At 43.6% G+C, this 26,522-nt stretch overlaps 1 protein-coding gene across 1 annotated transcript; it reads right to left on the minus strand.

The window, feature by feature from the left end:
- Positions 1 to 115: 115 nt before the first annotated feature.
- PITPNA (phosphatidylinositol transfer protein alpha) lies at positions 116 to 25,216 on the minus strand. The gene is made up of 12 exons (XM_042026118.1): positions 25,050 to 25,216; positions 20,079 to 20,109; positions 14,281 to 14,426; positions 13,652 to 13,743; positions 9,785 to 9,792; positions 8,785 to 8,859; positions 8,353 to 8,436; positions 7,350 to 7,427; positions 6,317 to 6,427; positions 4,697 to 4,819; positions 3,900 to 3,969; positions 116 to 2,868 (listed from the first exon to the last, which is right to left on the minus strand). The coding sequence occupies exons 1-11, from the start codon at positions 25,067 to 25,069 to the stop codon at positions 3,922 to 3,924; spliced, it is 816 nt and encodes a 271-aa protein (XP_041882052.1). The 5' UTR covers positions 25,070 to 25,216; the 3' UTR covers positions 116 to 2,868; positions 3,900 to 3,921.
- Between the last annotated feature and the right edge of the window lie 1,306 nt (positions 25,217 to 26,522).

The raw sequence follows: 26,522 nt of genomic DNA on the forward strand, positions 1-26,522 counted from the left end.
GGGCACGCGCCGCGCCAGGGCGCCCCCACGCGGGCGGGAGGACCCACAGCACCCCCGGGATTGGCACCGAGACCTCAAATCCAAATCCCAAAACAAAGGAGACGGAAGCGGGAGGCTCTGTCTAGTATTTTATTAGATTTCATTTCCAATATGCCTGTATTGGAAGATTTAGGAGACAAAAAAGGCACAAACTCACATTTAAAGAAACGACGAGATAATCTAACCCATTCTACAAAGTGTGTGTTGCCAAAGGAAAGAGCACGAAGAACCCGTCGGGATGTGGCGGGAGGCCCAGCGGGATGAACCCAGAGGGGTGCGGGATGCGGGGGGCAAGCAGCCCTGTCAGCAAACCAGGCTGGGGCAAGGGGGCTGCCCCCAGACCCCCAAACCCACCTGGTGTGGATGGGAGTGACGATCCCAGCACATCCAGCCCCTCCTGATCCCACCGGGAGCCGGCAGGTCCAGGGGTTCTTGCCAAAGCTGATGGAAGATACGGCACGGGAACGCTGCGTGATCTTTGCTATGCTCACTAGCAGGAACCAAGCGTCGAGACTGAAGGGTCTTTACAGGATTTGTCTATCCAAAGGCTGAGGGATGCTTTCACTCAGGATCAAATTGGAAGGACAGAAAACAAAGGGCAGGGAGCAGGTGGGGGGAGTATTCAGGCTGAAGTTCCTGCAGTTTTCACCCCCCCCCCCCCCCCCCCAAGTTTTTCCACTAATCAGGAAAGCTTTGTGTAAAAGCTCTTACTCTGAAATCAGAGGATCAAAAAAGGATTGCAATGGTGGAATGTTACAATCTGCTTCCACGGCGATTAGTGTCATCAGATGGAAAGCCTCTTGGATAACACAAACTGAAAGAACAAGTGTGCTATGTGTATTCTCAGGTTGCCCTCAAATATAAGAATCCCTCAAAACGTAACCAACAAACATAAATGGAAAGTCAGTGCATAAATTCTCTGTTAAAAATACTTCAAACTGAAAGAACTCTAACTGGGGCCTACACTCCTAGAATACTTCTGGAACAGCTATACAACATGTCATGAAACTTCCTGTTCCCAAATAGCCTCAAAGATTAAAATTTAGTTTCTTTACCTATTTTACAATAAACTTGTTTTACTTCTGCCCGGTGAGATTGCTAAAACCCCTCAAACCCCACCCCAACCCCACAGAACCGTCTGAGGTCACTGAGAAGAGCCTGCCAGAGTTACTGGTACAATTCAGAGCTTATTGCACTTAGACATGAGTAAGGCAAAATAACAGACTAAAAATAAAGGGATAAACTGCCCCCTCCCCAGAAACCAAATGCCTTCCTCTCCCTCCAGAGCATTCCCATCTTCCCTCACACTGAAAACAGCTCTGATCCCAGCACAGCCTTGTTCAGCATGGCATGGGATCATCTCAGGATCTCTCCTGCTTGCAGGAGTGGGAAGGGCTGGAGGAGTCAGTGTATTACAGAATGCTAAAAAGACTCCTCAAAAGTGGTGATACACCCACGACTGTTTGGCATACAGGATTTCATGTTAGTGCTGCCAAATACAGAAGTGGAAAATAAAGTTATTACTACTAGGGGGGAAAAAAAGAATCAAACATTGGGCCTTAGGGATAAGCAAAGAAGTAGGAATTTTTCTCATACATATTGAAGAAAGCAGCATTTCCTTGATTCTGTTCTGCTTAGTTGATTGTCTAAAGCTGATATCAACATAAGGATAAGTACAGTAAGTATTTGAGTTCATTAAATAACAAGACCTCTTTATATTAACAATATCCTCTGTGATTTATAATAACCAACAGATATCCTAGAAAACTGCAGGTCTTTACAAGTTGCTTTTTTTACAGCACAAAAGGAGATATTTTAGTCATTCTTGCAATGGGAAGGATATTATTGCTGAGCAGAACCACCGCCCCAGGCACCTGGATGTAACCAGATGCCAAGACCTCGCTTGTACACCAGCCTTTGCAACATCCTAATTTGTCCAGGGAAAATCACATTGTTATTATGAGTCAAAACCATTTCAGCTTTCTAAGTTATGGGAAGTCTTAATAAATAAAGAACCAGGAAGTTGCAACATATGTCAAGAAAGATTTTGTAAGACTGACACACACAGCTGGAGGACGACAGAGCTACGTGGGCCAGACAGACCTCTAAAATTGAAACTCAACAGGTAAGTGCTGAATGCCCCAGCAGAGGGCCTGGTTGCAGCTTCTGGGCAGTCTTTAATTCATGTGTGTTAAGCCAGAACAAAATAATGCCCTGCAGAAGCCACAAATCACAACTCACCACAAACCAAGAACTCTCTGGCTGCTCCTCATTTTGTACTCAGACTACCTGCCATTAAATAGCTCCCTCTGGGAGCAAGGGTGAGAGCATCCTATTTTGTGGAAGAGTTTTGCACTTTTAAATATGGATAATTTCCCTCTCCAAACAGACATTCAAAAAACGGTGAAGGGCTGGGCAGAAAAAAAGGTGGCAGTTTATCCCACTTGGAAAAACAAAACAAAACAAAAACCAAAAGTTCTAAATCACCACATCACAAGACTATTTGAGCTAAAAATGTCACTTGGAAATCAAACAGGGCCACATGGAAATTGGTTTGAACACAATGAAAAAAAGAGGAGGGAGGAGTCGTAAATACAGCAATCTCTAAGTCACACGGCTCCGAGGAGGAAACTCCTCGGGATACACGTGTTAACATCGGAGTGCTTAGTACCAGACTGTCTATTTGCTCACAATATTAAGGGGCATCTAGAATTAGCTATGGGAGGTTTAAAATCGCCTGCCGGTTGGACAGAGAAAGGCTTGATCCAGAGATGGTCCGTCAGTCAAGGGTGTGGATTCCCTGGGCCTTCCTGACGACTGTCTTGCAAACTGAAACAAAGAGACAACAGGGAAACGTTTCAGGATGACTTTGGAAAAGCATCGTGCCAAGGCAAGTGTCAGACAACCTTGAGAGAGCAAATGTGAGTCACGCTGTCGCCAGGCAGACAATGCATTGTTACACTGCAGCACTGAGCCAGAGGAAAGGGGGAAGAAGAAAATCAAGTGGTTGAAGCTGCATTCAAAAATTAAAATAATATCTACCAAAAGACAGCCCTTCAGACACTCCCTCACCTCGTGCTCCCCACTTACCACCAAGAAACCTGCAGATAACAGAGGGCAAACAGAGGTAAACAGTCAGTACTCCATGAGGATGTGGTTCTGCCCCACCCCATTCCTTCCAAGGATAACTAGGACGGCATTTTACTGCCCTAATAACCTGTTCTTCCCAACATAAATGGACGATCTCTTCTTTCTCTTTGCCTTCTTACTTCTCTAACACTACACCCCATTTTTGCCCAGTGTCTAAGAAAAATTTGGCAAAATCAGCCCCCAAACTGATGACATAATTTAACAGAATAGAAAGAAAACAAATCAAAAGCTTTAAAATTGTCATGGTTGCTTCTCCCGCAATGCCCAAGTGTTACTCCAAGCCTTGGCCCACTAGTAAATATTGTTAACAAGCAATGGAAAAAATAAATTCCTTGTAAATATGCTTGGAATGTTCAATTTCCAACTGTATTCCAAGCATTTGCATGTCTAACTTACTTTTTTTGAGACTGACAAAAGTTTCTCTGCAAGTCATGGAAAGTAACACATGCATTACAGAAATAAGAATAGCACTAAAATCTACAGAATATTCTAACACATTTTTCTTACACTTTTCACTCAGACATTTCTTTAGAATAGTTCTGAAACGAGGCAGTAAACCTCGCTCATCAACCTGTCAGTGAAACTATAAAAACAATCAATACCACAGATTTGCCTGTCAAGCTATGAACAGGATCATTTCTCACACAAATGTTGGGGGTTTTAAACCAAATAGAGTAATACAGAGTTTTGTCAAATCACTTGATACCTACAGTGCACAAGGAAGGAGTCATATTAGTCATCTGCAGCCGACATTCCTTTCACTGGATCTTTTTCTCTCATCTGAAAAAGGAAACAGTGTTCAAGTACTGATTCTCACATGCCTTATCTCAAAATTTATCAGTATGAAACACCTCCAGTATGTAAGACATTGATTATATCTCAGCATCTCAAATCAGCGATTGCGAAATGCACATGCAGGCACCATTTCTGGTTAAGCCGTGGGTTGGCAACAGATTTAGAACCCTTACCCAAAGGGCAAGAGTGAACATGAAACTAGAATGAAATATCCTGAGGCACGAAGGGAGAGGAGGGTGCAGGGCAGGACACAAACCATGGAACAAGGTTCTCATTATTACCAAACTTGTGTTTCTCAGAGTAAGAATCCTGTTACATACCCCTACTACCTGCTTACGGTACTTAGAGCTAAAAAACCTTTTACTCAACAGGTTTCCAGCAATTAATGAGAACAAAATCGACCATTCAGCTTTGAGTAAAAGCAAATAGAAGATACTGAGGCAGTAAATGAATCATTGCCACTCAGCCCCTCATTACCTGTGGTTCAATACATTTACTGGCTCAATGACAAACAGAAGGAGAATTCCATAATGATTAGGAGATGCCAGCACGATGGACTCATGGCCAATCATTCACAGCACACACAGCATGACCTAAATAGCAGGAGCACAATTCACACCATGCCCTGACAATGCAGCAGCCTCTCCTCTCTGCTGTGCAGGAGAGAAGCAGTTTCTCACACAACCCACACCTGCCCTGCTTTCCCACTGACCTCATCCAGCTGTCTCTTGGTCTCCTCCTCCATCCTACGGATGTCCTCCATAGTCAGATCAACCCACTTATCAAGCCAGCAAAAGAGCTGCCGGTGGAAGTTTGTGAAGAGACGCTTTTCTTGCTGCAAAAGGAGGAATAAAACACAAACCAGCTTAGTCACAGGGCAATTACCATGGAGCTCACAGGATTGTAAGAATTTTCAGAGATGTGTACACTGAAGAATCAGCTCCTTCGCCCACCTTTCCATCTAGCTGCCACAATTGTAAACTGGAGATAGCTCATTTTTATTCTTTTATCAGAATAGCTAATCTAGAGCCCTGAATCCCCAGAGAAATGTCTTTTTTCCCCCTCAAACCTAGACAGCAGTCTGCACACTGCACTGAAAGAATTAGTGAGTTTCCTTTGATTTGACAGTACTGTTCTGACTGAATAAAGTGCTCCAAGTTGGGTTTACTTAGAGCATGAAAGTTGGCCTAGAGGTGCAGAAAAAAGGAGAAACACGTATTTTTAAAATTCTTAACTTGCTAAAAACTGGAAGTTAGGAAGTGTTTTTTGTTCCCTTTGCAATGACCTAAAAAAATGCCTAAACTTGTTTTTCACAGCTGAAAACCTTTCAGCAGAGGTGACTAATGTGCACAAGCTACTTCAGGTTTGGAGCAATTTATTTCCATTTTATAAGAGGCAAAATCATTCTGTTAGACAGGGTTATACAAAGTCTCTTGGAAAGACCTCATTAAGGAAGAACACTTCAGTTTTATCAATTATGGTTTCATATCTGATACCTGCTCTCATCAAAAGCAGCTTGAATACTTTGATGCAAACCTGTAGATACTCATAAAAAGAAAGGGATTGAAGACACCGCTTTTTTCAGGACTTTTGTTAGAGGTATTTGAAATCCTGCAGCACTGTGGTCATTCCCCCTTGGAGCTGTCTTTAGATTGTAACACCAGAGAACTGCTTTTGCAGAAGTGGCTCTGTGGTTTATCAATATTAACCACTGAGAAGTCTCTGTGATCTGAAGGCACAGGAGTTTTATGAACACAGCACTGTCTGAGAAACCACACACAAGCATTCCCAGGTGTAGCATTCTCCTGCAGCTCATGGGTTATAGACTCTGCCACAAAAAAGCTCTTTTCAAGATACCATTTCTGTTTAAAGTCAATAAAGTTTCCCACCATCTGCTTATTTTTTAACACAAGTTTCTCATGCAGCAGACTGGGAGAGGAAAGCATGACTAGAGCTCCAGGACTTGCTAGAAAGATCCTCAGCTGATCAGGATCGAATAGCTGGAGCTATCTCCCCACAAAAAAATGTTTTGCCTTTAAGCAATGTAATTCCAGTATAAATGCATCACCCCATCACTCACAAATCAACTACGAAGTGACTGCCATTCTGATCTATTAAACAACACAAACCAGCCAATTTACCTTCACACATTAGAGTGACAACGTTCCATAGCCAGTTCACACAACAACCAGCCAGCCCTGCCCTTGGATTAGCAGCAAATTGAACCCAGCTTTAACTGACTGCAGAATTTCAGGCAGAGGCACTGACTGCTACAGCAGGTGGGTGATGAAACGTGTCCCATTTCCACATCTCTCCTCATCGCAGAACATACCTTCTGTATAAAGTTCTCCACTTTATTTTGCAGACCCCACCACTTGAACTTGACTGTTACCAGCTTGTAAGCACACATGTATGGACAATCTGACTGCTTCCCCAGGTCCTTCTGCAAAGACACAAAGACATTCACATTAAGCCCCTGGCTGAATGTCTCCAGGAAAGCAGCTCCTTCAGTCCTAGCTATGAAGTCTTTCCACAATTCCCCACAATCCTCTTGCATCCTTATATCTTGCTTATTTTTTATGGACAAGTTTTGTCACACCTTTGCTCACCCTTTTTCCAGGGTATAGAAGAGCATGATGAAAATAGACCCTCGTTTCCTACACAGGTGGCTTTCCCTCCATTTTGAGAACAGACTACTCCTTCCTCTCCTCTGTTGTCCCCTTTTTCTTCCATTAAAATGATGTCTTTCAGTATCTTCACTGTTATACGACGACTACTTCGCTTCCTTAAAAGTCTCTTGATAAAGTCCCTATCTAAAACATTTTGGAATTAGATTATATCATCTGAGTCATGATTATAAAGCCTTAAAGAAAACTCCATTAGGTTTCCTATTTCCTATTACAGGAGCCATAACCATTTTTCCCAAGTGAATCATATCAACTTCAGCTTCTGCCACATGTGCCTGCTAGAAATCAGACCTCCACACCAGTAGCTCCCCAAATCCCACTCAGGGTCCCTTTTAAAGACTGGTATTAGATCTGCACTTGTAATGTCTTCAGATTCCAAGGATTTCAGTGAAAGGTTAAACACTGCTGGTCATTACTGAGCTATTTCATACTTAAATCCTCTTGGGTGAACCCTTGGGCTGAGCACCAGACAGCTCTGGAGAGTTCCTGGAACTCAAACTCTTTGTACCAAGCTCTCTCACTTATTTTAAAACCACAACAGTTTCAGTGCTAAGTTCTGCATTTCCTTCTGCAGAAGGAAGATTCCAGTGTTTTCCAGATGTACCTTTGGCTCCAAACCCCAGTATCTGTACTTCAGTCATGCAAGTTGCTACAGCTCCTGAACCCATCAATACAAACCTTCCAGTTGGGACCCAGAGGTCCACGTCCAGTCTTGACAGATTTAAATCTTGCTGGATCTTCTTCTGCCTTGTAATCCTATTGGACAGACACAAAGATTAAACATAAATTATTCTACTGTTATCCAGCTGATCTCTCACATGAAGGATTTATTTTCCTGGGCAAAGAATAACCTCTGCCTTCTCAAGAGCTACTGTTTTCAGACCTCAACATTAGGTCAGACACTTCAAGGAAATATTTCTCCCCCCTGTGCTGTGTCCTAGACCTATGAATAAGTGGTAACAAACTGATACAACCTTTGTAAGGCTATCAGAAGGTCTGTAGGATATGTTTCCTGTAACCCCTTGTTCTTTGGGAGCTAAACACTGCTGTTACAGAAAGCAGCTATGCTCTGGAGCTGTGCTCTCTAGAATTTTTCACAGCACTGTATCACTGTGATGTTCACATGCTGCTCACTAGAAGGAAAGTACAGTCAGACTCACAGTACCACCATGAGAATGGTATCAAACACTGTTTGAAAGTCAGGAAACTCAAGCAACATTCCATTTTTGTGCAGCTGATTTTTCTTCCCAGTACAGTACAGAAACACTCCTTTCTTTCCCACAGTAACTGTAGTGATTCTTAAAACCAAGTGTTAGCTACACCATTTCCAGGTACACTTGTGAAGCCAGGGGTCGGTATCAAAAAGGGGGAAGTTTAAGAGAGATCCTGTATGGAAAGGGGAGTGCCATTTCCTGCTATTCAAGCACTTTAGCCAGCTGCAGTGCTGTAGAAATATAGTTACATCCCCAGGCAACACATTTTCCAGGCAGTGTTGACACAGTTTTTAAAAGAGCTTTTCCTCTGGCTTGCATGAGTAGTTTTAAGGAACGCCTTTCCTCCTCTTTCCATCCTCTCACTTGTCCTGCTACCTGTGACCATCCCTGAAAACACAGTTTATCCATGATCCCCTCTTTTAGCACAAGGCCTCCCCCCCGAGGGAGCTGCTACCCACCTACCATACCTTGGGGAGTACTTGGCTCCGATCAGCAATGTCTATATAAATGGCTTCTACACTCTTCCATACCTCTGGCTCCAGTTTATGGACCTGCAGGGAAACAACAAGACTCAAGGAGCTGGTTCAGTAACAGAACACTCCCATTCTAAGAAAACATAAAGCCAGATGGAAATGCAGTGCTCCCCTTGGTAAGCACACAGTGGGAGAGTTTCTAAAGAAGCAAAGGTGCTCACACAGAACAAGTGCTTGGGGGTCAATTTTATTCAGTTTATGTGAGAAGCCAACAAGAAGGGAGTCTCTGCCTTGGTAGTGAGACAAATATTTGAAATGCAGGACCACAGTGAATAGACAGTTCCACACAGCACTTCTCTAATCCAGCACAGAAAGCAGCACTGTGACATTAAAGAGATGAGTAAAACACACGACACAAGTACTTACATTCTCTTGTGTTCCAAGATCTGATTTATGCCAGGTTTCAATTTTGATCAGGAAGTCATCCTTCATATACTCATTCTGTCATCAAAATAAAGCTTCTTGTTATTCTTATGATATAGAATTTGTCTTCTTATTACACAGATAAGCATTAGGAGAGTCAACTCAAAGAACTGAATCATTCAAAGAATGAACTCTCCATTTTACTGGGGTCTGACTTAGGGAATTTCAGTATTATTTGTAATCAGATCATTGCTTTCAGCAAAATTGATTGATCATTAATTACTTAAGATTAAATAAACCACAAGCTGTTCACCAAAAAAACCCCCATAAGTTCTATTGTTTTAGTGAAGCATTTGGAGTTTATAAACAGCTTTTTCTTTAAAGGACAATATCTGCCACTCTATTTAGAGTTTAGAAGGGGTAACATAAGTTAGCTAGGCAGGAACTGTCTTTCCAAAGAGATTACTAATCTAGCACTGAGTACATATTTTGATGCAACTCTTCAAATTAATAACAGTATCAAACTGATGTGCTGAGAGCTTTTGACACTGGGAAGGGACAAGAAGCACAGTTCTGCCAAGTAAGCAGAACACTTTCCATTTCTCACTATTACTGTGAGTAGCAAAGGACTCCCAAAGGTAACCCTATCCTCCCTCAGGGGAGCAGAAACAAAAGCACAAGCCAGTGAAACAGTCAGCATGTAGAAAGGAAACATCAAATTCAGAAAAGAGACTCCTCAAAGGGACAGCACGGCATGAGCTAACTGGTTTTTATTCCGTTTACCCAGGCAATGGTTCTTTCCCATTGCTGCAGCACAGACAGGTCTCTGTCCATGGTCACAAAGGGTCTGTGGATACACCAGAGTTGGCAATGGGAGTTAATCCATGTGATCTTAAAATGATAAAGGCTGAAGTGCCTTTAGCTCACGTTAAAGAGCTGCTTCTACCCAGAACACTTCATTTCAGACATTATTCCATAGATCATCAGTAAAAGCAATACTTACTGTAATTACTGGTCCAAGAAATCAACACATGAAAAGAAAGAGACACAGTACTTTAGTGAAAAAAGACTCTACAGCAACCATTGCCCTCCTCCCATTCTCAGCCAAACAGGGACAGCTTCAGCTTCCCAGGGCACTGCTGGTACCTCTGAGGGAAAAGACATGGAAGCTGATAAAACCCAGCTAACTTCACCCCCTTCTCCTCTGGAAATTCTCAGACTAGGAAAAACCCAGAGGAGCAGCAATTAATTATGTACTGCCACTTGTACTCCCTGGCCTGCAGCCAGCTGGATGAGAAGATGGAATAAGTATGTTCAGCTGACAGCATTTTACCAATCCTTTCTCAGCTTGCAGATAAGAAGCCTCTCTGTAGTTCCAAAGGAAACCCATGCTGGATTTCAGGCCAGTGCAGACCTGCCTGGAGTAACCAGACCCTCTGCATCTCTGCTGCTCGTGGTAACTGAACTCCCCGGACAGTGAGGCTCAATTATTCAACACAGAAAAGCAATTAAAGATCCTGTAACAGTCAGCATCTGCTCTACCTGAGCAATTCTACTCAAGCAGAAGGAAGTCTGAAGCTGGAGTTGAACTTCTCTGGTCTGTTCTGAAGTTTAACATGAGGGCTTGATTAAGGAGCAATTTGGTTTTAAAGGTACTGTAACAATTTTTGAGTTTCCAACCCAGCGTTCTGGAGACAGTTACCATCCCAAATCACCTATCATGCACATCCAGCTGCCTTAATTACCCACTGCTGGGCATGGACTGTTCTGAACCCCATAGCATGTGAAAATTGCTTTTTACAGCAATTTTACAGAAAGCCAATTATTTAGACTGACATGTTGGGCTGGAAGGAGAGAACAAGAAGGCAGAGCTAAGGCTAACTTTTCAAAGGCTGAACTTCATCTCAAGGAACATTTCATTATTTCTGCAAGAAGGAAGTGGGGTTTTTTTCCTGCTAGTCCCAACAAAATACTGAATAAACCAGCAATCATTATAAACCAGGGCCTTCCCACTTTGCCATGACTATGTGCTGTGACTATGCAGCTGCCTCCAAACAGGTTCCTTTGCCTCCATAACTTCTTCCCTGCAGGGAAGACTCCTCATTTGTAAAGTAAACAAATTAATCTCTTCAGAAGTGTCCACTCAAACTTCAATGCTCAGCTGGCTACAAATTAAGACCTGCTTCTAGAGGCACTACAGCAGCAACTCCTACACGTTTCAACTGCAGTTACAACTTCTCAGTTTCTTGACATTTGGCCACAGGCCATGGTTACACTCAGAGTTGGGAACACACATCAAATTGCTTTTCTAAAAACATTTAAGCAACATTAATATTTAAGTCAGACTGCAGAGAAGAACACTGCTCCCCTTGGCACCAGCCCACAGGTAAAACCATTAGGCAATCCTCACTTCATTTTTACTGCAGAAGTTGTGAAACCATACAACAACCACCACCTCACTTATGGTTTATACCCTCAAAGGAGCTAAGCAAGGCTTCCATTCAAAGGACGTAAAACCAACATATTACAGCACAAACAAGTGTGCAGAATTGCAGAAAGTTATAAGCTAGGCATTTAAATTCCTTCAATCTGCAGTACCGCTTTGATAATGGCCCATAATATGCATATTAATTGAGCTTTTCAGAAGAGATATAGGGAAATCTAAGAAGGATGATCTCATATAATTAAAAAAAACATACCACGAGGCACAATCAAGTGAAAGCACTGCTTTATTCCAGTTTAGAAGGCTCTGTGCAACAGCTGATGTGCAAGCAAGCAGTGCTCCAGGGAGAGCACAGCAACACCACCTCAGACAGGAGGGCACAGGCAGAAGCCCCAGCAACTCCTACATGCAGGTTTAGTTCCTGCTGGGTCCCTGGCTCTTAAATTTCAGATTCTAGTGAGAGGGCTGAAAGCCTGGCTGCTCTAAGCCAGCACAGCATGTTCTGCTGCCCAAAGATTCACACCAGGGCATCCAAGGCTCCTCACATCCGACCAAAACACCTGAGTGCATCCAAAGGAAAAGGGTAACGCCCAAGGCAGCCCCACAGCACATCCATGGGTCTCACATCCATGGGTTCTCACGTCCGTGGGTTCTCACGTCCGTGGGCTCTCACGTCCGTGGGCTCTCACGTCCGTGGGCTCTCACGTCCATGGGTTCTCACGTCCGTGGGTTCTCATGTCCATGGCTCTCATGTCCATGGCTCTCACGTCCATGGGTTCTCACGTCCATGGGTTCTCACGTCCGTGGGTTCTCACGTCCGTGGCTCTCACGTCCATGGGTTCTCACATCCATGGGTTCTCACATCCATGGGTTCTCCCCTCCTGCCCAATCCTAGCAAGGGAAGGTTTCAGCAACTTTTCCAAGCTTTTCTTGCTTCATGTCAGGCTGGCAGATTCTCTAAACAGATTTATCAGCCTCCGCATCAAAAGTGCCTTCTGCTCCAACCCCCACAACAAAGCACTTTTTATCTCATATTATGTTGCTGTTTATTACAGTTCAGGTTTTTTTTTGGCTTTGTTATCATTTCTAGCATATCAAAACCTGAAATTTCTTTGACCGTTTGAAAAGTCTTGTACTTGATTTTAGTATCCCATGTTTTCCACTTAAGTAGAATTTTAGCAGTGTGTAACTGAAGGATAAGCAGCTTAAGAATAACAAAACAAGTATCTCCATACCTTTGTTTCAGAAATTGGTGGAGAAGGAAAAGAGGAGGAGGATACAGCCAGGCATTTAAATCAGTTCAGTGGGCTTAACATGGAAATAAACTAGACATTTACTAACTAATTTAAGTAACATGCAGCAAGAAAACTGCATAAAAATTAGAAAGGTTGCAAACAACTTTGTTTCCACATCTTATGTGAGACATTACAAATTTATTCTAAAGTTGATGGCAGTATCTGAATTTTGTATTCGAAATACCCATTCCACTAGACTGCTGCATGTAATTTCACAGACTGAAGTAACACTATCCTCTCCCACTGCAAAGCTTTCCCTTCCCTTTAAAATGCTTCATTTAAAATTCACTTAAGTAAATTGTAAAAAAAAAGGGGTTTTTTTATATATTGAGTTTCAAGAACAGTTGGAATTTTTAATTGTCTAGTTCCCATAGCAACTGTACCACTACCAACTAGCAGAAAATGTGTCCTTCAGAGATACAAACAGCATAAAATGATGCCAAAAGCACTACTTGAGTTTGGAGGCAAAGTCAAATTTTCAGTTTATAGCAGTGGAAACCAGAGAAGCTGTAGTGGCTAAACACTGTGGTCGGTAACTTCAGTAAGTAAATACTAACCACTCCTGTAGAAAATGAGTTTGACATTATTTCACCACTTCACACAGCTTCCAGAGCCTCACCCCTGCCTTTACAGATGGATTCACTTCAACTGCAGCATTCTCTGTTCAACCCTCACTGACCTCAGATCCTGCAAGTGAGCAGATACCCAACACTTAACACTTGTTCCCTTCAAATGCACTAAGCAAGAGGCAGCTGAGATCTACCCTGTTCCCCTCTTCCATCTTCCACTTTTTCCCACCCGGGCTATGCTGCACTTGAGCACATAAAATCACCCCTCGTGTATTTATTTCATTAGTGTTACACAGCTGCTCCTTTAGGAGGACCAACATCTATTTCTCGGTCTGTTGTTTTCCTCTGTCACTCATTAGCAGCACATCAAACAGGGGCAGTTCTTTTAACTCCTGAATTTTGCTTTTCCTCACCACAAAAAAGGCTTAGAGAACAGAAATCCAAGATTGAAGAGCTGAAACAGCTTCTCCACTGGTTGTGTCTTTCCTTATCTCCTCCTACCTTTTCCCCCTGCCCCCAGAAACCAAAAAGGCAGAATCCAGAGTCCTTCCTCAGGCACTCACCAGTTCTGCAGTAGGGATAGGCATTCCACGCTTTTTCATGTATATTCAGAGCTCCTTCAGGGGCCAGCATTCTCACAAATGCTGGCACTTTGCTGCAGAATTTGGAAATAAGAAGAAAGGCATTGATAAGCACTACATGGAATGAGAACTGTGGCCCAGACTGAGACAGGCAGGACATCACCTGGAATGCAAACACTAGAGATTTGCACACTTCTGGAATGGGTAGGGTTCTCCCCAACCCCATTACAGTGTTTCCAGAGATGCCAAATCAGACGTGTTAATATAAACCTTCTTTGAACAATGAAAGATAAAAAAATGAAAAAAAAAATTAGGAGGTTGAAATCTAGGAGGTATTTTGCTCTTTAGCCAAATTCAAGTATGAAAATACTGGGTGGCAGGATCAGATTTGCTTTGAAAAGCTCAAAGCCACATTTTTTTTAGGACAACAGCCACGTTTACAGGGGTGGGTGGATGTCCCAGTGATTCTCATTGCCAGGTGCTGTTATACTCCTGCCTTACCTCTGCATCTTTCAGCCTTTACATAATCTGTGATTTACAGTTGCTTCAACCCTATTACATCTTCCTCTGGTTCCTCTTGCCCAACTCTGGGAATGAAAGGGTTCCCATACCTCTGTAAGTGGTAGATCTTGTGTGTGTACTGCCCACGCTCTCCATCTCTTTCGTAGGGTTCATTCACCAGGACTTCCACTCCTTCACCTCCACCAGTTTCATTTTTACTGGCTTCTGCCACGGAATACAGCTGCCCCACTTGATACTGGAGAAGTTAAAGACACATTATTACCACAGCTATAATTTAGCAGAAGTAATAACTTTGCCAGAAGAAGCCAAGGACAAATTTATTACCCAGGGAGAGGGCAAAGAAAAGAACATCCACTTGTATGGGCAGATAAGCAGCTCATTTAATTTCATTTGAGATAGAAAGCTTGAGTGGTAGTTAGGAGGAAAGCACTGCCAATAAGATAGTTACCTTTAACCCTTCAATCTCAAGATCCAAACCAACACAAAATCAGGAGAAAGCAGAAAAGATGAAAGGAGCATCAGAAAGAAAGAAAACACAGATGACCTTGGGCACACTGTAGCAAAATCCATTGGGTTTCACTCTTTTCAGCACACAGGTGTCCCCAAAAAGTGGAGAATAAGGCACTGCCAGTCCTGAATCAATAAGCACACAGTACTGCATCCAGAAGAGCCCCAAAGAAATTCACATCAAGCTTTTTTACAAAATGCAGGGTAAGAGGGAAGGGAGTGAAAAACTTCAGGAGAGAGACAGAAGACAAAGGTTACTTGCACCACCTGATTTAAGTGCTCCAAGAAACAAACTTGCTAAATGTGCACAGCTTAGGAGCCCCTGAGGGTCAAAGATGAGCATCCCCCACGTGCAGTTCAAACAACTGAGTATGAAGCCTTAAGTAAAAAAGGTATTTTTATTCTGAAAACTTTATCTAATGAAATAACCGAGCCAGTGTCCCAGATGACCAGTTGATCTATGTTGTCACTGCTCCCCCTATTATTTTTCCTATTACCTTTGGTGTGGGTTGTGTTGTTTTTCCTCTGTATCACACTTCCTCTTAGCCAGAAGCTTAAACTACTAGCAGGGAGAGCACAGAATTTCAACATACAGTAAAATTCTTACCCTAAGATAATTTCCCAGTCTCTTACAGACACGCACTTGGCAGCATTATTTCCCAGAAATCACTTAAAGTACTTGATACTATACAATTTCTTTTGTAAGAGGCATTCACAAATGTTTCCCAGGGCAGAGCAGAGGAAAAATCAAGAAAATGAACAAAAGAGCACATTCTCCTCTGCAGAAGATGTAAAGACTAATACACTCTTGCCTCTTGGGAGCTGAAAAAGGGGATGCAGAGCTCAAAAGAAACATGATCAAATGAAGAAAATTCACACAGGTCTCTCTGAGGCAAAGTTAGATGAGCAAAGTTTGAGGATGACAAAGTTAAACCACTAAGTTAAAAGGAAGAGTTCTAACTTAACAGAGTTAAGTCTTCAGAACTCTTAAGTGAGCAAGACAGCAACTGTTGCCAAAGGCAACAGCACAGGGAGGCAATCTGAAAGGGTAATCCACAAAGTGTTTGGCACCAAAAGTGCAATGATTAAAAAAAATTTAAAAACAACCACCAAAACCCAAAAAAATTCCCTAACATAACTACAAAGCAATGCAACACTGTTCAGGCCATCTTCCTTTTCCACAGCATAAGGCTCTGCATCAGAAACAGGAACAGCACTTCTGAAACCCAGCCTGGAAAAGTAGAATACAGCTCAGAGCTGAGAACCCAGAAATACTTCACTGGGCTGGAACATCTTCTGCAATGAAGGAAGATTCCTACAGTCGTTAAATTTTGTTGTCAGAGCATCCAAAATAACAACAGTACCCAAAGCTCTCTGGTACTTTGTACCATCTGGTGCCAACAAAGGCTAAGGAAATATTTATTCCTACTGGAAGAGTAGATGGCAAGCCAGAGTAACAAGGCTAGATGTCCTGGCCTCAGTTAATGTGGGGAAGAACAAAAATCAGACCATTTTCCAGCTAAGAGCAGCAGCTCTGCTGGTTCTCTCCAGAAGGTCCTGGCGCAGGTTACAGGAGCAGCCCTCACTTGGCTGGACAGTTCCTGCCCTGTCACAGCAGGTTGAGTTTCAGTTTGGATTTTGGGCTGCAGTAGAAGTCTCTGACTTCTGACATTTCATACACCACACTGCTTTCCTTATGACTCCCTACATATGATCCACACAAAGCAGAACACTCACCTCCCTCCAGAAGAGCAAAACATGAGAGTTGTGAAACCTTAGAAGCAAAGTTGCTTTAGCAGAGTAAGAGTCACACAAATACTCATAGAACAGAGTTTATTATGAGTTTGGTAACTACAGGATTAGAGGGGAGGACTGAATGGCTTTGACTGCTTTGCAGCAAGTCCCAGGACAGATCTCCAGGAGCACAAACTAATTCCTCTTAGTAACAGCCTCTTATTCATTCCTTCTCCCTTTCAAATAAGTGGGTCAAAGTTCAGACACTAAGAAGATAAACCCTTTGGTTTAACATCTTCACCATTTAAACTTCCCTGTTATTTCTGAGCCTTTAATCGCATTGATAAGAGAGAAAGAGGCCCAAATAAAACTGTCCCAATGAGCAAATACCACATCATCTCCCTGCAAAGGTAAACAGAGAAACAGATTCTGGCTCTATGAATCTGGACTCCAGACAGACCTGAGAGCTCAAAAAACCCTTCTTCTCTTCTGCAAGAAGTTATCCCTCTTGCTCTCTGTCAAAGACCTCTTACACAGCTGAGAGAATATCTTCATTGCACCAAATTTCCTCCAGCAGGCCTGATCTCAACATAACCATCTTCAAGAGCAGTTGTTTTCCTGAAAGCCGCTTTGAACGCAATTAATAAGATTCCTCTGTGTTTGGCAAGCTCCTTCCTATGTGAAAGGAACAAAGAGGCAGCACAGAATGTGTACACAAAGCTCTAATCCATACCAGCATTTCAGTGGCAGCTGGCAGAGACATCCACACGAGTCCACGATCCCCAAGCTGGCACCGTGCGAGGCAACGCTGGTCAGAGAACGGGAGCAAAGCCTGGCACCCAACACACAACAAGGAGATTCCCTTTGCTCCCTGCAGTGGGACAATGGATAAACCAACACAGCAGTGCAGCTTGCAGCCTGCACTTGAGCAGGACCACATTTTGGCAGGATTTCCATGAAGAAGACAGACTGCTACAGTCTAACTCCCACATCCCAGCTTTTGAGTTTTAGTCATCACCAGGGCTTCTCTTGCACCGTTTAATTCCCATCTTGGCTAACTAAGCAGCACTGATCTCTGTGTTGATTAAGTCACAGCTCCCTAATGCCTTCCTGATCACTAGTTTTCTCTTGAATTCCATACTGTTGGGGTTAAGATCCATTTGCTAAGGGTGGAGACTGAATGTAGAATCCCTGGCATATCACAGAATCTCACAGAAGACTCCCTCAACCCTTTCACAACGTCTCAAATTTACAATTAATTTCATTCCCTATCTTACACATTGGCATCAGACTTTTGCCAGCAATTTGCATGCAAAAGGTGTGAACTCTTAAGCCTTTTGAGCAAAAATCAACTACATAAAAGTGAAATCAGAATTCCTCCTGTTAGCCAGAGATGCTTCATGAGCAGCTACACAGTCAAGAGCATAACAAGTCTCCAGAGCCCTATTTAAGAGTTTTGTACACAAGGAAATCCTTGAAAGCAATGAAGGTTTAACAGCTGGTTTGTAGAACACACAGCAGTGCAGTGACCAAGCGATGCAAAGATGTGTCAGCATCTTTCCACAGAGGAAGGGTGATGAAGCAATAAACAAAGCAGTAGTCATCCTCTGAGTCAATATTGGAAAGAACCTTTCTTTTTAACCACACCCAGGTACATAGGCAAAGCTAAGTGAACTTTAGAACCCTTTCTGCTCAGGGAACTGGCTCCTGAAATCTGACCTATCACAGGAAGAACACCAGACCTTGGAAACCAACATCACTCATGGGACATGGTGACAATGTGCAAGTTTGGGGAGAAATTCGATGTGGTCAGGTTGGGGGTCTCTCCACAAGCCAAGCACTAGACCTAGAGTAGAGCAATAGACATCCTAAAACATATAATCCCAGGGCACCCTCAGGCAAGGAGGTTGCTAGAGACTGACAGATTTATCTACAGCCCAAGGCCTCAGTTTTCCACACAGGCAGTTTACACACAAGGCTCTGAACAGCCAGGGAGTGACGAGAGCACAGCGAGGGACTCGCTTTAACTGGATGAAGGCTAATCCCAGTATCAGAGAACTCAGGAAAACCCCGTGTTGGGATCCATCCAGTCTAACCCCCTCAAAGAAACAATCTGTATACTGATGCTTTGACTTTCTGTTTACACAGATTGATACCAAGGAGCCATATCACTACAAGGCAGGGTTCCTGTTATTCAGGAAGGTCCTTTCTGTCCATTGAGCTTGAGTAACTTGCCATTTACCCACAGCTTTCTCTAACCTGCAAGTCTGCATCCTTTGCTTACTTGATAAAGCTTATCATGTTATTCCTTCCTTTGTCAAGCACTTGCTCTTGTGAGTGGCACTGAGGCACAATAAAAGATCCAAACTTCCCTACTCTTAACACTTCAGTCTGACTTCTGTTAGAACTGCTTTAAACAGATTCATGCAGAAAGCATAAAAGCTACAGGAACAGACAGAACTTCTGGCATTAACAGCTTTGTTCTTGTGCTAACACAGAACACAGATCCAAAACCACTCTCTGATCAGAGGTCTAGGCTTTCTGTCAGCATCTGATATCTGTCACAGCAGACAGAGCCACAGGAACAAGAAACTCAGCTTAGACACTGCTTTTGTTTTACTAGCCAGTCTCATGGCTGCAGGAATGCACTACATGAAGTTCTAAACTGTGTTCTGTCAAAAGAGTGAGAGTTATAAAAGGGATGTGCTTAAAAAAGTGCTGCCATGAGCCAACCCACCACTGTCTACGCCACAGTAGCTGCTATATTCAGAGGAAAGAAAAATGAACAAGAGTGCTGTTATCACAGCTCTCCCTAAGAGTTAAAACAAGGCCTTGATCACAGTTCATAAACCCAAGGCTTACAGCCAAGGATCACAAGGAAAAAAAACACATCCAGAAGAAGGAATCTGCTATGGAAGTGCTATAGACTCAGTTATTTCAATTTCTACCTTGGTAGGATAAAGATTAAAAAACTCAAAACATTTCTGTGGTCAGATTCTTTGCAGGAGTGGTGTTCAGTGCAGGAGGGAGGAAAGAAAGGCAAGCTGCAACTCGCAGGAAACAGGAGGGAAACAGTCACAGAGTCTGCACAGCTATTCCATGGTTGGTTAGGTGATGAAAATCACCCTGTCCAATAGAAACTACACTTCTTCTCTCAATTCAAGCTTTATCTAAACAAAAAGAAATGTTTCTGTATGTAAGAGCTAAACAGGACAGGTCTTAAAGAGTCCTTTTCCTATACCAGCCTCCTAAGTCACAAGAAATTCTTGATCTTCACCTAAGAATTTAAAACAAAAGAGTTCCAGCAAAACACAGTTTAAAGGGTGACTTAAATTTCTATTAAAGCTTCCCCTTCATGTTAAAAAAATAGAAAAGAATAACAGTACTAATCAAAAGGAAACTGTGCTTGAAAACAGCCTGACAAGTCAAGATTTATAATCAGCATATCTGAAAGTATTTTATAAGAGAGATGATTGGTACCCTCAGACTTAATACAATTATTTGGTCAAAATGGTGGTGAATGAGTAACAGCTCCCAGGGGTTCCTGAAGACAGCCTGCATTTTCCAGTTTTTGTTCACAGAACCTGCTTTGATTACAGGTTTATTTACAGTCCTAAAGCAAGGAAGCAAGAAACAAAGAACTTACCTCCTCCACAGACACGGGCAGGATAACGCGGCTGGAAGGGAACACAGAGACAGAAATTAGCAAATATCCCTGCAGCTGCAAAATTCCCACATTCTTCACAGCAATGCCTGCACAGCTCTCCTCTGCCCCCAGTATTCCAGCATCCACCTAGTACTCCTTAGGCCAAAGACTATTTATATAATAACCTCAAAAAGAACCAATACATGATAGAGCATAACTGCAACCCTCTCCTAAAACTCTGGAATTCAATAGATGCTCACTGGTGATACTTCACTGGCCTACAAACCTACACAGCATCAACCCAGTGGTGTTCCCTCTCACTCCATCCTGTCAGCAATCCCATCTTATTCCTCATCAAGTTGCTGTGGGGGTTTCTGTGGGCCTCAGCAATTCTGCAGAGATCTGCAATAGCCACAAGGCACTGCACGATTCGCTCACATGTCCCAAACCAGCAGGAAACAGCAGAGGAAAAGCTTTCTCAGAGCTCACTGCAGAGGAAGATGCTGCCACTGCTTTATACGAGTCAATTTTTTTTATTGTGGTTTCCTGAATGCTTCTGAGAATCAACTGACTGGACAACACAGCAAAAACTGCCTGAAGTCACACAGATTTTTTGGGAAAAGAATCAGTTTAAAGTGGACAGAACTACATGCTTGTTAAGACCTTCTCCAAAATTGGATCTGCGTTTGACTTCTGCTTTCAGCAAGGATGATGTTGAACAAGGAACCAAAGCAAGACACAGACAGGAAATGGATACACCTACCGTGGGCGGAAGAATTCCCAATTCTTTGGGAATTAGTCTCAAGGAAACTAGGACACAATCAGGAAAAAAAGTCCTCTGTATTAATAAACAGATTTTTAAAAAGCAATAGTGGTGAAAATAGAATTTTTTTTTTACACTTTACCAAAAGAACAAACTGCAATAGGGGCAAAAGATTACAGATTATGTAAGATTGCCATCAGCATGAAGTGTTGCTGTCACAAGTAAAGCACTGCAGAAAGAACTACTGAGAACTGCAAATGAAGTTCAGTGTCAATTAAAAAAAAAAGAATAATGCACTACAGGGACTCATTTTCACCAAACACATGGGGTTAATGAGCCCCAAGTTAGTTATTGCCAAAATCTTGTGTCTTTATAGAAAAGCAGCAGGAAACATCAGCTCAGTTGCAGTTCAGAAGTAAACCCAATATTAGAAACTGGAACAGCACATACAGACACACACACACAAGACGACAATTATATCACTATAATCTCCCATGTACCAACATCTTGAATATTGCACATAGTCCTGGTCAATTTATCTCAAAGAGGATACAGAAAAAGTGAAGGAAGTTAAAAAAGATGATTGGAGATGGGAAACATCTTTTGTGTGAGAAGAAAGCAGTTAAGACTTGGCCTTTCAGCTTGGAGAAAAACCAGCTAAAAGGTTCAGGTATGGAAGAGTTTTAGAGATCATGAATGGTGTAAAAAAGTGAATGGAGAAGGAACAGTGACTGTTTTACAACAAAACAATCATTAGGCAACAAATTTTAGACCAAATCACGTGTGCTTCTTTACATCATGTCTACTGAAGACATGGCATTCCTTGCCAAACATAGGAAGTAAAAGCAATTTTTAAATGGGATTTGATCAGTTAATGGAAATTCATGTGCCACTTACTGGCAGGATACACTGAACTACAATTGTTTTACTGACTTTTACATATTGTTTCCTGGAAATACCTGCTGAAAGGCAAGAGGGAAGAGGACCAACACCAGTATGGTGTAACGGAGGATAAAAAAAAAAGGAAATAGATTTTCACAGGTAGACTTTGCCATCAAACATGATGTTGGGTTAGTTACCTGGATAAAAGTGAAGTAAGAATGAAAGGAGGGACTGGATGATAAATAAAGGTGAAAGACCAAGAAACAGCGAAGACACAATTTATTTGGAATGGAGTGAAAACATTATTCTTTAGAAAACCTGGTGTAAAACATTGATGTAAGTGAATGGAATTCCACTCAGGAAACTGGAAGACACTAAATCTGAATCATTATCTTAGAGTTCAATGTTCATCAATGGAGAAACAGAAACACAAAGAAGATCAGTGGTTTACAGTTGGTTCAGCCCAGCAAACCAAGAAGGCGGGGGTGAAAAAACTTTATAGGTAGTCAAGTGAAAAAGGAGGAAGGAGGAAGACTACTCAAGAGGTCTTGAGGAAAAGCTTCACAGAAGCAGCAATGTGAACAAAGATTCCTAACTTTAGGACAGAACTTGCTCAACTTATGAGAAACTATATGATGAGGTTGGCCTGAAAATGGTGAGGAACATTTAAGATCCCTGTTAGATTAAAATCTGCCTCAAATGACAGCAAAGGGAAGTACAGCTGCAGAGAGAGTCAGTGGCATTATCGTCACTTTACAGGAAAGGGAAGTGAGTCTCCACACTCTGATTCTCCTCAAGGTCTTCCAAGGCAGTTTAAATCAAAATAAGGACAACAAGCAAGACTCCAGCCAGCATTTAAAAACCCTGACACCAAAAAAATGCAAACAAATGAACGAAATCCAGGCAGCTTATCTGTAGCACGGATGGATAGAAAGGCAAGATAAGTCTGAAAGTCTGACAGGACATCAAATGAAAATGTTAAAGTCATCACTGCATAACCATCAGGACAAGCAGCTGTAGAGAAATGATGATACAGACTCGTCTGATAATAAAATGTGACATCAGGTTTCGGTTATATTGCTCTATTTCTGTACCAGCTCCTAAAATACTTACGGAGCACATAATAAAACCCACCTGATTTACTAGGGAGGGTGTGACAACGGGTCACAGAGATGGAAGAATAATCTGCTCAGATGACAAGAAGTTACAGATCATTTAGATTTTTAGCATCTACAGTAGGAAGGCAGCAATTACCTGCATGCAACCAGAACTAACAAAAATAACAGCAAAACAGTAATAGCAAAGCAAATAGCCAGCTCACACCAAAACAAGTGGTTTCAATATGCCTTAAACAACTGCTTCCTGGAACATGAGATTTCAGCAAAAACCATCTCAAATAGGATGTAAAATGGGCAATTTCATCATACAACATCAGCAATACTCAAATCTGAGCCAACAGAGTGACACAACTCAGAACGTGCAACTGTTAGAGGTGGCTGGGAATCTCAGGAAGTCAAAAATAAATGTTCATTTGGAAAGTCCAGTAGCAACCTTGACTGTCCTTAGAGCCACATATGTCTTACTAAGGACAAAACAAAGAGAAGAAAAGAAACAGTGTAATGGCAACACTAAAAAGGTTTAGAGAGCCTTCTGAAAATACAAATGGAAACCTGTAAAAGGAAACCAATGTAGTAATTCTGGTCTTTTAACCTTTACTCTTAACATTTACACTTCACAGATTGCTTCTGAAACAGGCTGTGTGAAAGACCAGTAGACATGCTGATATGATGAGGTAAATAATGTTGAGTAAAACGACTTTTGGAAGTGAAAGTCATGAAAATGAACTGCTCATACCGTCAGAAATCTGAAAATTCAAAGTACATATGTTCTCACCTTTACAGCACAGCTCACTGATAATGAGCTTTACTGTGGTACAGGGCAAGGGAATTGTGAGCAGAAGCGTGAAAAAGATACATGATAACCCAGCCAAGGTGCTATAAGAGGGAAAGTAATAAATTCACAGGAAAATATCAACAAAACAGATGTTGTAGAAGGAGTTAGTTATCTTTTCATGCACCTGAAACTAAGGACTTAGCCCAGGTTTCTGCCTGCTATCCAGTTTAACACCACAGAAGGTAATGGTGTCTCTGTGTTACAAAGAGCAGCTCCGCTGCTGCTGCTCTTGAATTCTACACTCCTATTGTCTGGATAAAAATAGCAGGGTTTTAAGGATTGAGGGGAAAAAACGTTAATCAAGTATAGAGACAACTACAAGGATAAGTACAACCCTCAACACAGTTTTAACATTTAAATCCACACCATGGTCCATAATCTTGCAAAATAATTCCTGTAAGGAGGACACAGTCATGTAGGTAAATGTGTCTAAGAGAAGACCTGAAAACCCACTTTATCACTGGGATCACAGGTATCTTTTATAAGGGGAGAAAGAAAAAACAAACAGCAAGCCTCTTCCATCAGCCGAAAGAAGTTTAAAATGATGGAATGCACTTAACTTGGGAATGCACTTGAGTTAACCTTAAGAACTCAGGAAATAACTATGTGCAGAGCATGCACAGCTTTGAAGACACCCAGCCAAAGTGCACCGGTCCAAGAGTATATCCACGTTAGCGAGCACAAAGCTGCTGAACCAAGGACTGTGACAAGCAACGTGACTAATAGTTACACACCCTCATGTCCAGCCAGTTTTCCACCCTTTCATCCCCATCGCAGGGCAGGACTACCGCAGCAGCCTCAGGGTCAGCGAAGAACTCCAAGGCGAGGCTTCCCCACACAAAAATATTTTGGAGCTACCTTGTCTCTGACATTCTTGGGAGTCCCTCCTTGCAGATTACACAGCCAAAGGCGGAAGGGGGATCAAACCCAGACTTGACACTTTGCTCCGTTACAAGGAGCAGGAGGCAAGACGCCCCTGCCTCCCTCAGACCTCCCACAGAAACCCCCGGGACCGGCTCGGCCCTCGGCACCCGGGCACCGCCAACACCCACCCCGCACAGCCGGTGCGGGGCCAGCCACCCGCGGAGGCCTTTGGGGCACCGGCCAAGCCCCGCGGAGCCGCAGAGGGGCCACACGGACCCGCTGCCCGCCGACAGCCGCGGCCCCCGCCCCGCCGTGACCTTCACTGCCGCCCCCACCGCCGCCGCGGCCCTCACGGCGCTCCCCGCTCCCTCCCTCCCTCTCCGCGGCCGCAGTGCGGGACGAGGCCGGGCCGCCCATCCGCGGCCGTCACTGCGCCAGGCCCCGGGCGCGGACGGAGGTGACCGGAGGGGCTCAAGGGGGCCGTGGTTGGGGGAGCTCCCCGCACTCACTATTCCTTGATGAGCACCATGGCGGCGCCGCCGCGCGCCTCCCGCCCGGGCCAGCGCCGTTGAAGGTGACAGGAGGCGCGTCCCGGGGCCGCTCCGCGGGATGGACCGAACCGAACCGAGCCGCGCCGCGCCGCGCCGCACCGGGACGGGGGGGCCGGGCCGGCGGGGGGGCCGGGGCGGTTCGTCTCTGCGGCAACGGCTGCGTCACCTCCGCGCGCGGGGCGGGGCCCGCCCGCCTTTTCCCGCCCCGCGGCTCCCTCAGCCAGCGCGCGCCGCCCTCACGCTTTTTCCGCGGTCGGCGCTGACGTTTTAAACGAAAACGCCTGTTTTCTGGGCTGGTGGCTTTTTGGTTTTTTTTTTTAGGTTCTCTCAAGAGGTGTAAATCGCGCGGTGCTGTTTCAGCTTTAAGGCCGGGCTTCCCAGAGCAGTACCGCAGTCTTCCCAGCAGTGTTGCTGGCAGGGTCTCCTGGCGGGCCCTCAGGTTTTTTGGGATCAACTCATTTTCATCTATAGCTGCTTCTTTAGGTTCTCTCAAGAGGTGTAAACTGCATGGTGTTACTTGTTTCAGCTCAAGACTGGGGTTCCCAATAAGTCTCCCTCCCTGCAGTGCTGCCAGAGGTCTCCCTGTTGCCACCAGCAACTTAATCTCCTTAAATCACGGAACGGTTTGGCTCGGGAGAGACCTCAAAGACCGTCTTGTTCCACCCCCCTGCCATGGGCAGGGACACCTTCCACTATCCCAGGTCACTCCAAGCCCCATCCAACCTGGCCTGGGACACTTCCAGGGATGGGGCAGCCACAGCTTCTCTGGGCAACCTGTGCCAGGGCCTCACCACCCTCACAGAGAAGAATTTCTTCCCAACAGCTAACTAAATTTACCCTCCTTCAGTCTGAACCCACTACTCCTTGTCCTATGATTACAGTGCCTGACGAAGAGTCCCTTTCTGCCTGCCCTGTAGCTCCTTCAGATAGTGGTAGATGCTGTGAGGTTTCCACACAACCTTCTTTTCTCCAGGCTGAACAGCCCCAAATTTCTCAGCCTGTCCCAAACGGGGAAGGTGTTCCAGTATTTTTGTCAACATTGTGGCCCCCGTCTTTTTGGAGGGTGGGGAGGGGGAATGATAAATGATCAGAGTATTAATACAAATAGCCAGGGGATAAGTCAGTGCTACAGTCAGACAGGGTGAGTGGCTTCAGGTCATGGGCTTCCCCTTTCACTAGGTCATGATTTACGGCATTTTCAATGATTGTCATTATTGGATTGGAAAAGTAAACCAGCACAGATTTAGCCTCACCAAGCTAAGGCATGGATAACCAAGATGTGCAGCTTTGCTGGTAACACCTGTGCTCCCATCTAAGGCCACATTGTTTATTTTTCACTATTTTTTTGATAGCAGTTCACGCTGTATAGCTGAGCTTGATTTCGTTCTCAACCTGCCATCTACAGGGTTTCGGTTTTTTTCTCAGAGATTA

Source organism: Corvus kubaryi, unplaced genomic scaffold, assembly GCF_017639235.1.
Source record: "Corvus kubaryi isolate FWS band 111438036 unplaced genomic scaffold, C.kubaryi_AGA036_p1.0 37284, whole genome shotgun sequence".
Lineage (NCBI taxonomy): Eukaryota > Metazoa > Chordata > Aves > Passeriformes > Corvidae > Corvus > Corvus kubaryi.